The 17,248-nt window shown below is 38.5% G+C and overlaps 1 protein-coding gene across 3 annotated transcripts in view; it reads right to left on the minus strand.

The window, feature by feature from the left end:
- The window catches only part of RAPGEF5 (Rap guanine nucleotide exchange factor 5), a 90,282-nt gene that overhangs the window by 25,156 nt on the left and 47,878 nt on the right, over positions 1-17,248 (minus strand). For all 3 annotated transcript variants that reach the window (XM_083855141.1, XM_083855140.1, XM_083855142.1), the window contains 6 exons: positions 9,888-9,966; positions 8,643-8,787; positions 6,670-6,767; positions 5,902-5,932; positions 4,883-4,961; positions 1,756-1,905 (listed from right to left, as the gene is read on the minus strand). In XM_083855141.1, coding sequence (XP_083711267.1) covers positions 1,756-1,905; positions 4,883-4,961; positions 5,902-5,932; positions 6,670-6,767; positions 8,643-8,787; positions 9,888-9,966 — 582 coding nt within the window. The remainder of the gene's footprint in view (positions 1-1,755; positions 1,906-4,882; positions 4,962-5,901; positions 5,933-6,669; positions 6,768-8,642; positions 8,788-9,887; positions 9,967-17,248) is intronic.

Genomic DNA, 17,248 nt, shown 5'->3' on the forward strand with positions numbered 1-17,248 from the left:
GAGTCTGAGAGCCAAACATAATTTCAGACAGTTCTCCCTTTTATCCATGCTCACTTTATCCATTGATACACAGATACATTATGCTGAACTATCATTATGTTTTTTCAAGGTAATTTTGAATAAAGAGCGTGCTTATCCATTATTGGAGTACAATAAAAACAGGTTTTCCAATGCTCATACTGCTGCCCTCCAAATGGATGGAAGACAAGAGCTCTAAGTCATACAAACAGCAAAAACATAAAGCAGAAAAAAAAAAGCATAGCAGGTTAGTGTTTATTACTTGCAGTACAGGATGCATAAGAAGAAAGATACTGAAATTGTATTTCAAATTAACTGAGGCAATGTAACTAAATGACATTTTAGGGGTTATAAAGGTCATATCCAAAGGGTTTTCCTTCTATATCTGCATTTTATTTACTGTTTCTCATTGAACAACCAAGTGGCAACCACTTCTATTTTGTGGCTTTCCTGGGAACCAATATAGTATGTTTCATTATTTATGAATGGTTGGTTTTCTTTGGTTAAGCAGGCAGTTAGAACTAGACTTATTGCTATCAGAGCAAAACTTGCCCTGCTCTTGAACAGGAGAGAAAGACCTGAAAAACAACAGCAGCACAGTGATTTTGCAGTGCTGTGAAATGCACTGGAGGTGAGTTTGGACACACACAAGGGTAAAAAGAGTATACCTGAAAATGATGTAGCCTGGATGGGCAGGACACCCACGTGTAATGTTCCCAATGGCTGCTCCGTGCCCAGGATCTCAACAACCAGAGCAGGGCACCATCTCCCTGCCACCCACACCAGTACACTCAAAAATACATTTGTTTAATTGAGCTCAGCTTGGGGAAAAAAAATGTGACTTTCCAGTTCTGAATCAAAGATATAAACAGAACAAGCCAGCACTTACATGTTTTTCATTTAACTAGACTGACAAAGAAGTAGCAACAAGTGCTGTAACTTAAAAGACACATCCCTTGTCTTAGGGGGTCAACACCAACTAATGTTATCTGAGAATATTGCCAAGATATTATACACTCTTGGTCCTTTTGTAGATACAGCTTCACAGTTCTATGCACCCAGTTAAATTGCTTCCAAAAACCACCACAACAATCAAAACAATCTGACCAAGGAGCTCGAGACCTGTCAAATACCAAAGAAGGTCCTGGGACTTTGGCTGGCCCCTAGGATCACTCCATGATCACTCTAGTCTTTCTTTTAAAAGACAATAAGCACGTCTATTTAATGACTAACACTAACACAATAGGCAAAAGATGTCAGTTGTTGCTTACAAAATATTGCTGAGATTGCTCTCAGTATCTCAGTTGTGCATGTCTTCCTCCTTTCAGCTCAAGAATATTTGCTACTTATGCCATAAAAAAGGAAACAACGATGCACATAGTATTTGCTATTCTCTTCTCTATTTTTAAAGCAAATCATGCCTCATTGCCTTCAAAATTAATTTAAATTCCAAAATAGGAGATTAATCTGTGGAAAAGAAATAAAACCTTGCAATACTGCTGGAGACCAAGAGTTCTTTACACTCCCTTCCCAGCCAGGAGATGCTACATTCCACAGTATCCAAGAAAAAGCTGTTGCCATGGAAACAAGTCTCTGGGAAGCAGCTCCTCATTGTTCCCCTGGTCATCCAGCTGTGGACCCATAGAAGAACAGCTGTATCCCTGCATCAGAAAATGTCAGCCCTCCCTCACCTGATGCAATAAAAGGTAAGTAGCCAGATGAAGGGAAGTTACTTACCACCAGAGAATGAGACTGTCACCAGTGCCAACTCCTCCTCTGGGTACTGGATCTTTTCTGCCACGATCTTCAGAATCTCTTGAGCTGAAGTTGACACTTGAGCTTTCACACTGACATAGGAGTGCTCTGTTATATACACACGGCAGAAAACTGCACAAAGGAAGAAAGACATGCTCAGCTGCAGGCAGGGATACCTGAACAGAGCAAGGAACAAACTTGCAGACCCTACCACAGCAATGCCTCAGCTGCCTGGCTGCTGCAGGAAGGGCAATCACTGCACCCTGACAGAAAGGACATGAAACTAAGCATAAACATCACCATTTTTTCCCCTCCTCACTTCCTGTCCCTGGGAAATGAGAGAGGCAAGCAAATAGAAACATAGGCTCCCACAGCAATATCTATGTAAGACTTCCTACCCTGAGGATTTGTCACAATCAACCTCCTTTGCTGTCTATCTTCTCTGAAACTCAGCTGTTACCATTTTTTCTCCCTTCATTTTAGGTTCAGATAAATCACTGTCCTTTTAGTATATTTTGTATCTGCTGTAGAAATTATTTTGGACCTCTATTTCTACCTGGAACAGGAAGCTTTGCAAGAACAGTGCTCCCAGGTTTTCAACCACTCCTGATAGCTTATCTGTCTAGACATCTAAACTAGTTGCATTGCCAGAGTATTTCAGCACCAGCATAGACTGCCCAGGCAGCCATACAATCAGTTCTGACAACTCATTTCCTGAATCACAAGCAGCACATATAAATGGGACTGGTTTGGAGAAATTCCCTGGGCTCACTATTCCACTGAGGTCCATGAGTCGGTTCAGCTCTGGGAATGCTGAGGTCAGCTCAGCAATTACTTTTTTCCTCTACAAAAAGGGATGTATGTTCTCTCTGCCTGCCAGAATTTTAGGTTTACATCTTTTGACGAGTTTGCCCTAGCTAGTTCTTTGAAATACGGCTGCCACACACTTAAATCAGAAGAAACTGAGCAGTAGACTTGCATAAATATTTTGAAAATTACATCTGCTAATCAGAATTGTCACAGCTCTTGGTTTCACACTCACTTCAGTGCTTAATTAAACTTTCAATTTCCTTCTACTCTAGCATTTCTTATTATAGATAGGCTGCTACCATGCCAATACAGGACAACTTTCTTTTCCAGAACTGTTGTATTTTTTTTTAATTATCTTTATTGACAGAGGTATATAGCAATAGCTCTTTGCTTGTCCTACAGATCTTCATGACTTCAAGGCAGTTTCATTAGTAAAGACTATGCCAGAAGCAGTTAGGAACTCTGTCCTTAAGAATAGGTTTTTTTTCATGATGTAGTAAAGGAAAAAACAAATATAAGAACAAAGGAGAAATTTAACATTGAGTATTGGGGGAAAAAAGCCATTTGATTTTTTAACCTGTCTCTGCTGACAAAATGAGATGCTCATTCCATGACAGAATCTTTTATCAGAATGGATACACATCATGAAGATAGAGACATCCAACTGCACTTTAAATTACTAGGTAGAAAAATAAATTTTAAAAAATCTGACAGGAATATTTGGACTCCATATGCAGTGTGACACATCTTGCTTACAGTGGATTTGTTTGAAATGTCCTCACTGTCATTTCCAAAAGAACAATGACAGCAATGTCAATGTATAAATGGGCTATTGATCTATCCTTTCTTTAACACTGAAGTAAATCAACCCACAAGTCAGATGCTCAAGTACAACCACCACAGTGGTTGTGATTCTCCCCCTCAGACATTTCCAGTGTTCAATCTGTGGTATCTCTTGGGATGGACTATATCATCTCTTCCAGGTGCCTATGCTGCTCCTCTGTGACAAGGAGGGAATGCCAGTGGGAGGAAGTGGCCATGGGTTGCATGCTGCCCTGGTAATGATTGCAATAGAGGATAAAACACCTCTGGTCATGTGGCGTGGTGCAGCTTGGACAGATTCATCTTCCACAAGCACCAACAGTCAGACAGCACCCCCCACACAGGGTTAGATGTCTACCCTCTGCATCTGTCTCTCCTTTCCCCAGCTTCACTGGCTATTTCATTCCTTCAATCCCATCACAGTCTATGGCTCCTGCTCTCAAGGAGTGAGACAAAAGCAATTTAACTCAGTCAGGACTGGCCTTGCTGGGTCCTGTCCTGGTCACTGTCCTACCACAGTCACACAGTCTGTCTCCTCTCTTGTGCCAGTACTTTCCTTTCCAGTCGCCCACAAGCTGTGTCCAGCTTTGACAGAAGAATGAGTGTAAGGGTTCTCATCCACAAACAATATTTTAAGAAGAAGCCTTGGTAACATAAATCTCAAAACCCCCTACATTTGAAGCACAAAAAGAGGATTATCTATCAGCAGCACATACTGTGCAAGTCTTTTGACTTGGCGTAAAGCAAGCTCAGTTTTTATTCTGTCACAAATGAGCACTAAAAATACACTGACTTCAAGTGAACTTCCAGGGTTTTGTTCCCAGTAAGAAATGAAGATATACTGTCAAAGAGCAGAAGAGGCTGCCAGGTAGGAGGTCCTGCTGCTGTTCCCTGCTCGTGTACACAGTGTTCTCTCTGCCTCCTTCCTCACTCAGGCATCACAGGAGGGTGACAGCATCACTGCCTCACAGTGTTACTAGTGATGGAGGTAAACTGCCTTTTGAAATGGCTGACATTAAAGTGAAGTGGCACCTTGCACTCCACACAGAGATGTTTTTGAGCAGAGAAGGAACTAAGGTGCATTCCCAGAGTTGGCAGATCCTGGCCCATTCCATGTGACAGGCTTATTCATTCACCTTTCACAACCAAGATATAGGTCAAGAGACCGAGAGCATGAAATGGAGCAGAAGTAATGCCTGGTGGATGGGCTGCAGCACACCTGGGACACACACAGGACTGTGACAGGGGTGCCGGATGAACTGGACAGGGCAAAAACCCCTTGAGATACCATGGCATTGTTGAGCCCTGCAAACCATGAGGAAGGAAGGTAAACTTGCACAGCCAAATATTTCTTCTTTTGTGTCCCTAAGGTCTTGTTCAAAAGCTCTATGTCAGCTAAAGAATATTTACATTGAAGTCCCTGAGAAACAATATTACAGTTTTTGAGCTTTTCCTCCACTCTTTCATTTATACTCACTTTCTTCTGTTTCGTTCATGGTTCCTCTGTGCTGCAGCCAGTTCTCCTTAACACTGAACTGGTGGAAAAAGGTTTTATTCTGTGAGGGAGTGGAAAAGAAAGAAAGGAAAAAAAAAACAACAGTAATTTTTTGCATCCGTGCTGTTTACAAAGCAGTAATTCACAGAATACAGCATTTAACCCATATGTCTGGCCAAAAGGTTTCTGTATAGGAAGTACACCCACCCTTTCTTGGAGCAGTAAACTGGGAGTTGCCTTACTAAATAATGGCCAAGGTGGGGATTTTGGAGGAAGCAGGACATGCCAAGGCTAAGCAGCCTGTACAATTCAAGGTTGTCTGTATTCATGTTCAGAGCCATTTCTTACACACTTATTCTTATATACATTTCCTATGTACCAATCAGCCTATTTAGCAATTTCACTACAATCTCATGTTCTGCCTTCCACATTTTTGCAGTAACATTTTAAGCTTATTACACACTCCAGCTTCAACCCAGTAAAATTGACGAGTACAGCAATTCACCTCTGAGCAGTCTGTATGCCAACTTTCTCTGGCTGCAACTTCTCCCTCCAGTGAAACAGACAGATCCATGTTCCTCTCTTTTTGTCTGTCCCTGTCACAACAAATCCGCCCTTTGCTCTGTTTACTTGACATCCATGTCAATGCCTGTGTTCAGCCTGGTTTGCCCAGCTTGCTACATCCCTTTGGCTCGGTGGGGACACACCCCCAGGCCTCTCCTGAATTTTGACATCTCAAAGCATCTTGTTAACATGCTAATACTGTCACAGCAACTGCAGGTTAGCTCACACTGCTGATATCCAGGAAACATTCAAAGGAAAAAAAATGTTCCTTAAGCAGCATTGCAAGTCTAACCTCACTGATGTGTCCTGTCGTGATTTTGGTCACCAGTCACGTTTAGTTAAGAAGCCAAGAAAAGACAGGGAAGTGGGCAGAGGCGGGGAAAAAAAGGTGAGATGGTAAGTTATGTATCTATCAGCAATAACCAGGTTGGCTTTACCTTTCGATGAGGTGAATATTCATCTACAGTGCTGAAACAAAAAGGAAAATCACAATTATTCCTTCCAGCCAAAGCTTAGGAAAAGGAAGTTTTAGCTATTACAAGCTTTACAGCATCAGAAAGTTTTTAACAGTAAATGGTCACTGCAGAGGTTCTTCAGGAAAAACTTAAGGCATCTGGCTCAGCCAGAGAACTTTCCTTTGACTTGCATAATTGATGTAGTGAAAAGCAATGCTGCCAGCCCATGAGCTGTTGGAGCAGATAAACACAGCAGCCAGGGTCAGCCTTAAAAGCACAGCTCCTTCCACTTCCCCAATGGCCAAACCATGGAAACAACCTCCATTTGTCGGAAAAACATGCCAATTAAATATCTTTTATAGATGCCATAATTATTAGTAAAATAATAACTCAGAGACGACTATTCCTAGTGATTTGCTTCTCAGTACTGCAGAGAGAATGAAGGTACCATCTGAAGTCACAGACTGCAACTTCTGAGGGAATTTTTTCCAGCTTCTCCACAAACCATTGTTCTGTTTGCAAGTAATCCAAAATGAAATTGATGGGAGCGAATGCTGAATCACAAACACTGCCCAACAAACATCAGAAAAAATTGAATAATCTAGCTTTAGTTTTAAGAAGAGATGATTTGTAAAACTGAATATGCAGCTTGTATCACTCATCACTTTACTGAATTACAGAAAGATAGCAACAAAAATAAATTACATTCTAAATAAGAGAAGACTTTGTCACAAACATATCAATACTTACTGACGGCGATGCATCCCAAGTATCTTCTGAAATTCTTTCAGGTCCTTCTCGAGAACAGGATACTCATACACATCATCTAACACATTTCTGTATATGGTCTACAAAACAAAGCAGGATCTTAAAACATCTGACGACTGAAACATTAATCTAAGGCATCACATCAGTGATCTAAGTCAATTCAGGCCCTATCCCACTAAAACAAGTTTTATCATTATATTTATGCAAAGCCTGTAAGGAGAGAATATTCCTGTTTAAATTTCCAGACTGGTTAATATTCAGCTTGCCTTTGGAGAAACTTCATACTTACTTAGTACTGTGTACCAAGCAAGAGGGCAAAATGCTTGTACTATTTTGTCTATAAATAGGAAAATTTAAAGCACCACTTGTGGCTATTACATGAAACCTGGGTTAGATCAGAAAAACACATTCTGAAGCCTGACAGCACAACATGCTATCATCACTTACCCAAAATGACAGCAAATAGATTCATTAGATTAAGACTTTTAAAATGGCAAATAGTCTACCTTTCCTCCCATTTGTGTGCATTTTAAACTGAGTTGATGTCTCCCACAAACTCCCGCAACTCTCCCTAGCTGTAAACTAAATAAACTAAGTAAATAAACCTTACTTTTAATTTTGGGAGAAGACATTGATATGACTGAAATTCTAGGAAATATTTTCTCTACACTTTTTCCACATCTGCACATAGATCCTTCTCTTTCCCTTCTAAAGAAAAGGAGGATCATATGTATGAGCTGAGTCACCAGGTTTGTTTTAGCACCCACATTCATAGATTTCTGCATTAATAGATTTTAGCCTATGACCCTGTATGTTGGTTTTTCAGATGTAACTACAACCATCATTAACATTATTGCTGTTTAATATTGCACACAAGCTTCCAGAAGGAAAATTGTGAGACAGTGCACATTCACACACCTCCATGGCCAGAAAGCCCTGCATCCAGACAGGTGCAACTCAGTGTGACATAACTGATGCCTGAAATGATGTCCCCTTTTCAGTACAGCAATACACATCTAGTACCAAGCAGCAAAAATCCTAAGCTCTATGCTTCCAAATTCAGTGTCTTACTTAAAAAAAAAAAAAAAAAAAAAAAAAACAAAAAAAAACCACAAAACAAATAAACAAAAAAAAAGGAATTTCAAGATTTTCTCCACATTGCCTTTGTCATGAGGGAGTGACTGAAGAGATAAAAGACCCTTAAGAAGATGTCCAGTTGCAGACAAAGAGGCTCATCAGTAAAAGTGGAAGATACTGCAGAGTCTCCTAAATTACTCTCATCTTTCAACCAGCAGAGAAAAAAATCATATTGAAAAAAATAGAAATCAGTAACTAGATTGATTTTAGGTTCACAACAATAGCACTATTTTCAAATTAACAAGGGAATTACAAGAGGTTTTGTAACTCATAAAGAAATATGAGAAGAACTTTGCTAGCAGGGAAGGAACAAAATTTTATTTATCAAAAACACTAAATCTATGCTGCTCTCCACATCCACCCAGCAAACATCATGGAATAGGGTTTCACTCCTCAGTCAAAACAGCACCTCTGACAGACACCTCAAAATGCTCTATGTCCATGATCCTCTGGATACAAACTGACAATCCTATTCTGACAGACATGATTGGCGTGTCCAAGGAACCTCCACATCTTTGTAGTTTTATTTCTTACCTTCCTAACATTTCCCAGTTTCTAGAGACCATGGGAGTTCGTAAATTTCATATGCTAAAGTAGTGCTTTTAATGTTGACTGTATTGACAGTATAGGATTGCTGTTCAAACTGACCATATTTAAGGCATTTAAAGAAGACATATGTAAATCATTTTACATCATAGATTTAATGGAGAACATCTAAGTATGAAAAAATATGTTTTATAGATTTTGCTGTTGAGGCTTTTTAGACACAGTATGTAATTAAACAGTGCTGAAATGCATCACATAAATTGTTTCAATACCTTTAAAAATTGTTTTAAATGCTCATCTTCATGTAACCAGTCTTTGTAGAGGGAAGTCCACTGAGACACCAAATGCAAGACTTTTCTTTTCCTACAGGACACATCAGAGTCATCTTCTTTCCCTTGGTGGTTCTTAGCACAATAGGTGCAGTAGGTTAAGGAACACATAATAACAGCTCAAAGAAACTTGAAAATTAACTGCTGGCAAAGACTTTGCAATAATCTCACTTGCTAATGTAAGGTTTTTTCACTACATTGCTCAGTTTTAAATGTTTTATCCTGTCTGAAACTTTACGAGTTTCATAACTTTTGGGAATTAAATTCTCAGTAATAGGAACGTCAATTTGTCCTCTGTGCCAACAGGATTTTTTTCTCTTACAGATTAGACAGGTGAGTCTATAAAAGTAAAATCAATTCAAAAGGAATTATACAATGTTCAGTCATATCTTTTCTGCACAACTGAGAATGAACCGTTGTCCTGCATACCGATGTCAATGTGAATGTCTGTGAGAAGGGGGGCAAAGCACCATTAACAATAACACAAAAAACAGGCAAAGGAAGTCAGTTTCTTTTTGCCTGCACAAATTACACTATCTGCAAAATGACCATATTATTTAAAAAAAAAAAAAACATGAAAGATTATTTCTACCACTGCTCTCTATTCATAAGGCAGAAGCACCGAATGTCAGATACCTACTTTATACACTGTTCCTGTCTCTTCATGGTTCTTTGTTTTATAGATAAAAACCTGATGATTTCACCACAAAAGTTAAAGATAGAGAGAAGACTTAAACAAACAAACAAACATATAAATGGTTCATTTTAATGTTTATTCAAACATTGATCCATAGCTTCTAGCTTATGGAAGTCATTAGAAATACATGAAAATAATTCTTTTATCTCAGAATGAGTTAAGATTGTATCCTGTATTACATGATAAAAGGATCAGAGACTGTAAAATTCTTTACGTTTTCTCCTTGTGTATTCTGTAATATTTTATGCACACGTAGGTATTCTATGCATTAACATAACCTGGGGAGGTTTTAACCCAAATTTAAATTCTACCTTGTCACAGTTATAAAAGTTTATTTATCTTTAAACAAAGCTGACATAAAAATGCATTGTTGCTATGAGTTAGGCATCTGTTTCGGAACTAAGCATATAATTTTGATACAAGGCTCAATAATAGATAAAGCTACGAGTAAATGTGTGATCCCATGAAAACAAGTTTCAGTAAAAGGATATTGCCTCAGGAGTGCCTGGCACAAGTCATCAGTCGTCATGAAAACCGTGTATGTGAGAAGGAAATCATCCAGGAGAGTTTCTGCAGAGAAAGACAAAAGAAGCCTAAGGTACAATAAATTAACAAGAGCAGGAAGAGAGTATCTACTCCTGTTACTGTGCATGACAGGAACAGGACCCCCACCCTTAAAAAAAAGGCCCAAAGAATACAAAATACATAAACCTTTAAGTTTCAAAAAGTTAACAATGTGTTGCTACTGTGGAGATCAGCCCCTTTATTTAACAAGTACATCCTCAGCTCCCAAAGCACCAATAGGCACAAGTATGCACAAAATAATTCATCATTCAGGAGCCAGTAAGAAAAAATCCTTATAACAAACATTGCTATCCTGGTTAGCTCAGCTGCACACAAAGCAGCCTTTCCACACATTAGCTTGTTCTGGAACTTTAGAAAAATAGCTTTCAGCAATAAGAGAAAAAAACAGGATTGCCATGAACTGTGATTAACATCTATGCACAGTAGTTGAGAACCATGAAATAAATATATTCAAATCTTTAGATGGTTGGTTACTCTTGTGGGCATCACCGTAAATGTTGAGAAGTTTTCTCTAAGGTTTGTACAATTGGACTAATGAAGGTTTTTTCTCCTCAGTGGTTTCTATCAGTGTTACAAAACCAGGCTGAAGGTACTTGATAAGAGACCCTCCCTACACACAGAAGCTGTAGCACCTCAGGTTGTCAGGACAAATGGCCAGTTTCAGATTTCAGTGTAACTTTTTCATTCCTCACTCCCATGTCACAATATTTTTAGGATTGTTCCAAATCTTTACTGCACACATCACCGGGGTGAAAGCACTGGGTTTGCTCTTGGGTGATAGGGCTCAAGGTAATCTCATGGTGGTCTTCAAAATCCCAGTGGCAGAATGGAGATAAGACTATGCCAGACTTTTCCTGGAGGTGTGCTACAAAATTATATGGGGCAACCATCAGAGGTGGCAACAAAAGAAATCTTGTCTAGATTAAGGTACTTATTTTCTCCTCCTGTGAGGAGGCCCAATGTGACCTGCACAGTCTCTAACATCACTATATTCAGGGCTTGCCTGTGCAAAGCTCTGACTATCCTGGTCTTCAGTAAACTACTCATGCACGATACATGATCTAGAGTGTTTGGTTCACACACCAAAATGTTTTCTTTTAGGCAAACAGATAATGTAATTGGTCTTTTAACCACACAATAAAAGTATTTCTGTTTGTTTCTCAAGTTTTGAGGGGAAAAAAAAACCAAACCCCAATGGTAAGATTTTCCTCAAGTTTTGAGGGATTCCTTTTGACTGTATTTCTTTAAATTTCAACAAATACGCTGTGTTCCCTTTAACAAGAGAACAGCTCTGTTTTTTTCAGGTAAGAACGGAAACGTGGACAGAGGCTGAACAATAACAGAAGTGATTTCAGTTACATTGTAGAGCAAAAGTATTTTACCAGGATAACTAGCTGGTATTAGTTAACACCAATTATACTAAGATCTAAGTGGTGGATTTACAACTGCAAACACTAAGGGCCAAACCATACCTCACATGAGAAAGACAAGGCTGAGCCCTGATTCTCGTATCCTGATTTTCTCCCTATTTGTTTGTGATCTGTTCCGGTCCAAGCTAGTGCTTTTGTACAAGTGTGCAACTGAGGGCATCCCAGCAGCTTTCCCCAGCAAGACTGCAATTTCACAATAATTTAGACCAATTTCCGTTACAGCTGCTTTGGGCCTTATCAGTGAATTATTGATCCCATAGCTGCGGTGCACAATGGCAATGAGAATTCATCCATATATCATTCACAGACAGATGTCACGTGGATGAACGGGGATGGATAGCTAATGACATCCCACCCTGTGAGCATGGGATTCAAAATACCCCCAGTGTCTTTTAAAAAAATTAAAGTAAGTCTATCTAGCTCAACACATTTAACACTGCTGGTCTAGAAAGAGTCCTGATCTAAGGATGCATAGGTTAAACCCCTTGCACTCAGAAGCAAAACAATTAAATTCTTTATTCAACCCAACATTGTAAAAAATGGTGGAAAGTATTATCTCTGCATAAAAAGAGTATTTTGTCTCAATAAATGAAAAGACATGGTGAACAGCTTGTTCTCTATCTGAAAGGTCATCTATTCATCCTCTTGCATGTCTTTTGGATGGTACAATGAGGCTATTAAAGTTGAAGGTTTCACAAACATTTATTTGGAAACAGCTGAACTTGGAGTCAACAAACACATTTTAGTTCTTTATTGAACTATGTGACTGTGCAGTGATCCTCACAAAGTCAAAGAGACGCTTACACCAGATTATTTTCCTAATTTCCTACTCTGTGTAAGTGATACCTGAATTTCAGCAAAATGTAGCCATGTGTTTGAAAAAGAAATTAACTCCTAGTCGAAGCAAAACTGCAATATTATCAATCAACTTCTCAAATTGTTCACGAGAGTGTGACTTTATCATAATAACTAGTGTTTAAAAAACTACTTATATGTTTATTTTTATTACCTGAGAATCTGTTTTCCAGATGTCAATTCTTCCAGCATCCCAAAGTGATGGGATGGAAAGAAAGACTGGTTTTACTATACTGTCAGTTTCTTGCTTTTGTGTTCTATTTTCTTGCAAGGACTATGTTACAGACATTAATAATGCAATTCTCACTCAAAAAAAACCACCCCACAACAAACCAAACAGTGACGGAAAGTCTGGAACCATGGGTTTGTTCAGATAACTTCCAATTAAAATCAAATTGCAACTTGCAATTTTAAGACCTCTGTTCATCTCCATCTCCTTCCATTCACAGTATCTGGTTTCTAACAGCCCCACCAAAACAAGGTATATCACTCAGCCCACTTAAAAGTTGCACATATATATACATAGTGATTTATCCTCTAAATGCAGAAGAAATGCTAAGAAGAAAAGTTAATAAATTATGTTTCCTACAGCTTGTGTACAGGCTAAATTTCTTCAATTTGCCTCTGAACATGTTTAGAAATTTAAACCCTGGAGGAATGTTTTGAACAAAAGAAGTCTGGATTATACATGTGGTCCATTAATAGCATCACTCATCTGTTAAATTACTTTAACATGTAAGCAATGATAGTGCTTTTCCGAAATTAAATATCTGTTACCAGACATCACCTAAAGACTTTACACTAATAATCATATTTTAAAATGCCTGAACTACCTTGTAGGTATTTCCCTGAAGTCCTACTGTTCACTGTAACTATCTTCTGTATTTTCTTCCTAAATGCCCTGTAATTTAAACTCATTCCAGAATGGTTTCTCATGTCATAGCAGGAACACAAAACCTGAGGGTGTACTGATACTTCAAAAATAATTTGCTCAAAACAAACAACTGCACACTTGTCAGACACTTTTGGATATTAATATGTGTCCACAAATGATGATTTGCTGGCCTTAAAATACAAATGGGGAGAAAGGGTAACCATGAGAGGATTTATTCACAGCATATTGTTCATTCTGTTACTAATGGCCACTAAGAGCAGTAAATTTGAATGAGGAAGGTACAAGTTGGGCTGACAATTTTGAACTAAACTCTTTCTGGGATTTTTCTGCTTAGTCACATTTGATTTAAGAGTTAAAAAAAAGCAACTCCAGTCAACTCATTAATAATTTACAGCTCACCATATCCCCACTCAGAATGGCAGTGAAATGCATACCCCTTTTGAAATTTTGCTCCATGTTCCAGTTTCTGCCTAAATTTGTGACAATTTTCCCTATCATTTTTGTAGAAAAAGTTCTTCTAGCGTTTGTGGCAAACAGGGAGAATAAAATGTATAGCAATAGCTGGAAAGGAAAGGATATTGAAAGGGAAATCTTGGTGCAAAAGTCTGTGATGCTATGATTTTTTTTCTTTTTTATTTCTCTTCTTCATGAATTTTTTATTTTGTCTCTTTCTTCTAGACATCAATCTAACTTTTTTTTGTTCCTCACAATTTTCCTCTATTTGGCTAAGCAACTATTACAAAGTCTGCAGTTAAATTGCAGCTAAGGAATATTTCATTTCAAAAACAATTTCAAACATTTTAAAGCTTCATTAAGACATGCAACAGAACCAGCATGAGTCCTATGGCCTCCTGCTCTTGCAGCTCTTTGGGGGCAGCCTTAGGCAGTAATCTCACTACACCAATTGTGTGCAAGTTCCATAGGCATAAAAATAATTTAAAAAGCAGGCACTGTGCTTGTTTGTTATTAAATAATCAATTTGCAGCAGCTTCTGCTGAGACAGTTTCTCCCCGGCTACGAGTTCCCTCCTTCCCCCAAGTGGAATAAAGCACGGACACAGCTTTACTAGGAACAGTTAGTATTGCTCATCCCAGAGCACTCATTCTGCAATGGACAAGTCCTTCTGTAAGACACATTTAGGATGGCTGAGGGATGGAAAGAGCAATATGGAGACACTCTCACCCATGTGAAACATCCAGGGGACATTTGCTTCCAGCTGGTTACTGAAGGACCCAGTAATACGTCCACATGAGAAGTTGCAACTGTAATGCGTGTATAGGGTGCTTACAGCCAACAGCAACAATGGTGAATTTGGTGGGGAAGGGGGACCTAGGGCCCAGGGACAGTACATAATAAAATATTTAGATGAACAACACATCATATATTCCCACCTACTAAAAAAATAGACGGGATTCCCTGCTGCTTTCCTTGTGCCCATTTATCTCTCTAAAAGAAGAAACCCCTTCTCTCTGAGAAGACAACTCTACAAATACCAGCTCAAGGTGATGGTGCAATTATAAATGCCAGGAGGAAAGAATGGGTTTCCTACATGGGTTTGCACCCCTAATCTGATTTTCCAATGGTTTCTTTTCTCCTTCCTTCACCCTGTTCTCTAAGCAGGCTATCAATTACTAATGCTTAGGACAGAAATTAATACAGATCTGTAAAGAAAAATCATCTGTGACACACATTTAACAAATTAGGACAGACAGTACACTTCTTGGTGTTGCCACATCAAACATCTGTACCCTCTTCTCAAACTGGAGCATTTTCTTAAGCCACTGCACTATATGAGGCATCAGTGGAGCAGCCTCATTTTAATAACTTGTAACATAAACATTCAAAGAGACTTAATCCAAAGCAAATGCCTTTGTCAAATGGAGTAAAAGTTAAATTCATTTGATTAAATTAGATATATTTGAGGACAGCTCTAAAAAACAAATATTAAAAAACCTATCTCATAGAATGAGTGAAGAAACAAAAGTATGGAAACATTCAAGTGTTACAGATAGCTACACATCTAACTACCCAGCCAGCAATTTATGTGTTCACATATTATTTACTAGCCTGCCTGTGCACCAGCCAGTGTCTTTAGACCACCACAGCTAAACCAATAGTGAATATATATCTACATTACCCACATGTCCAATAGCTCAGGCTGCATTTAGAATACACCTATTGCCCGACTGCTAACATTAGACATACTGTCCAGCTAAGCCAGATATAATTATTCCTAATGCCTGAGTCGTTAATCCCTTTACATCCACAAGAAGAGATAACTTGATGACAAATTCCAGTTTGTCCTGGTTTTTGGATCACACTACTACATCCTGAATAGATTTTGGTTTGTTACTTTTCAATGGCTACCAGCAAAAAAAACCCAAAAATGAAAATACAAACAAACAAGAGCAGAAAAATAAGCCAAACAAGTCCTCCCACTTTCAGTGACAAACTGACTGCTGAGATGATGAGAACCATTCTCTTTTTCATATCAGACTTTACATAGCAACTTTTCAGACTCTGTTCTTTCCACTCTCTGCACATTTCTTTTTCCACGTTCTATCCTTTTCATTATATGCTTATTTAAATATTATGAAAAAAATAAAGTTGTGCAAAACAAGACAACAACAGGATTTTAAAAATCCAATGCATAGTGGTTTTTTCTTATAACTGCATGTCTCACAAAAGGCAAATTCCTCTCTACAGAGGAGTATAAGCATATAGACTCTGTGCATATAGACTCTATATTCCTTTCTCTGCAGGTTGTATATGTCAAGTACTGTTAGCTGGGGAGAGGGTACTGACAGTGAAATCTATTGCACTGCAAAGAAAAACAAGTAATCTGGGGTTTTTCTGGGAGGAGGGTTGTGGGGTTTTTTTTAAACTTATCACTTTTCTGAACCCAAATCTCTTAGACTCTGCACTGTACAAATCCATTGTGAATGGCTGTGCAAGAATTACAGAAAGATTTAAGGGGTTTTCAGGCTTGTATTCCACACTAAATCGGATTATAAGAAAATATAGATAAAGCACTGGAATGCAAGTCTTTTTCCACTTTATGCAAAGTAGTGATTCAGCCTTCTCCAAGGATTTGCTGGTGGAGGCCAAACTTGTATGAAGATTGAAGGAAAAACCAAATACCAACAACAAAAAAGAGAAAAAAAAATTGCCTGAATGAACAAGCCACCGGAATTCAGTAACTCACAGGTTAAAACTACTCCTGCCACTGTAGTGGCAAGCCTTAGTCATGCTACAGAGCAGTTGTGGTTGTCACTATGTGTATGAGAGAATTAAACTGAGAGAATGAAAACCATGCACTGAATTAAAAATATAACACTCTAAACCCTCTGCTTTCCAAGCAGGAAAACAGCTAAGTGTCCTTCCTTTCTGCTCAACTTACCTTTCAGAAATGTAACAAATAAAAAGAGGTCATAATATCTACTTTATCTTCATTATGTAAGAACTTTAGTATAATATATTGGGTGTCAGCATCTAGGAACTCCAGCAGCAAGAACTACAAGTGGAGGCTATGCACACATTTTTCAAGTATCAATGCAAACTCTGAGAGACTTCCATGTGAAAATGCAATCTCTTTGGTGCTTGGGGGGGGATATTTTTGAGAAAGACAGAGATGAAGAGAAAAATAAATGTGTTTTAGATAACACAGAACAAATTCTAAAACCCTTTAGCTATGCCATTTCCCATTTGTGACTATGGCAAAGATGACAAGATGACCATATGGTCAGCTCCTGACATCCCCTTATGTTAATACACTTACCAGTATTAGCCAGAATTACAAATTTGATAATCATCAACAACTGCTCTCATTTACATTCAGTGCATCATCCCTACCTTGCAGGACCAGACACTCTTCTGTAACATTTTGTGAGGCTCATCCCCAAGAATATATTTGGGGGAAGAAGTCAATAGCTAGACCAGCTGAACCCCCTGGAATTTTTATCCTCCTGTGACTGAAAAGCTGGGATCAATAACACTAATGCACCTTCTGACCTCATAGCCCTTTTGGAAATAATTTTTTTTAAAGAAAATATTCACTGATGGGGTTATCAACACCATACTGATCAGA

The sequence above is a fragment of the Zosterops lateralis genome, assembly GCF_965231275.1.
Source record: "Zosterops lateralis genome assembly, chromosome: 1".
NCBI lineage: Eukaryota > Metazoa > Chordata > Aves > Passeriformes > Zosteropidae > Zosterops > Zosterops lateralis.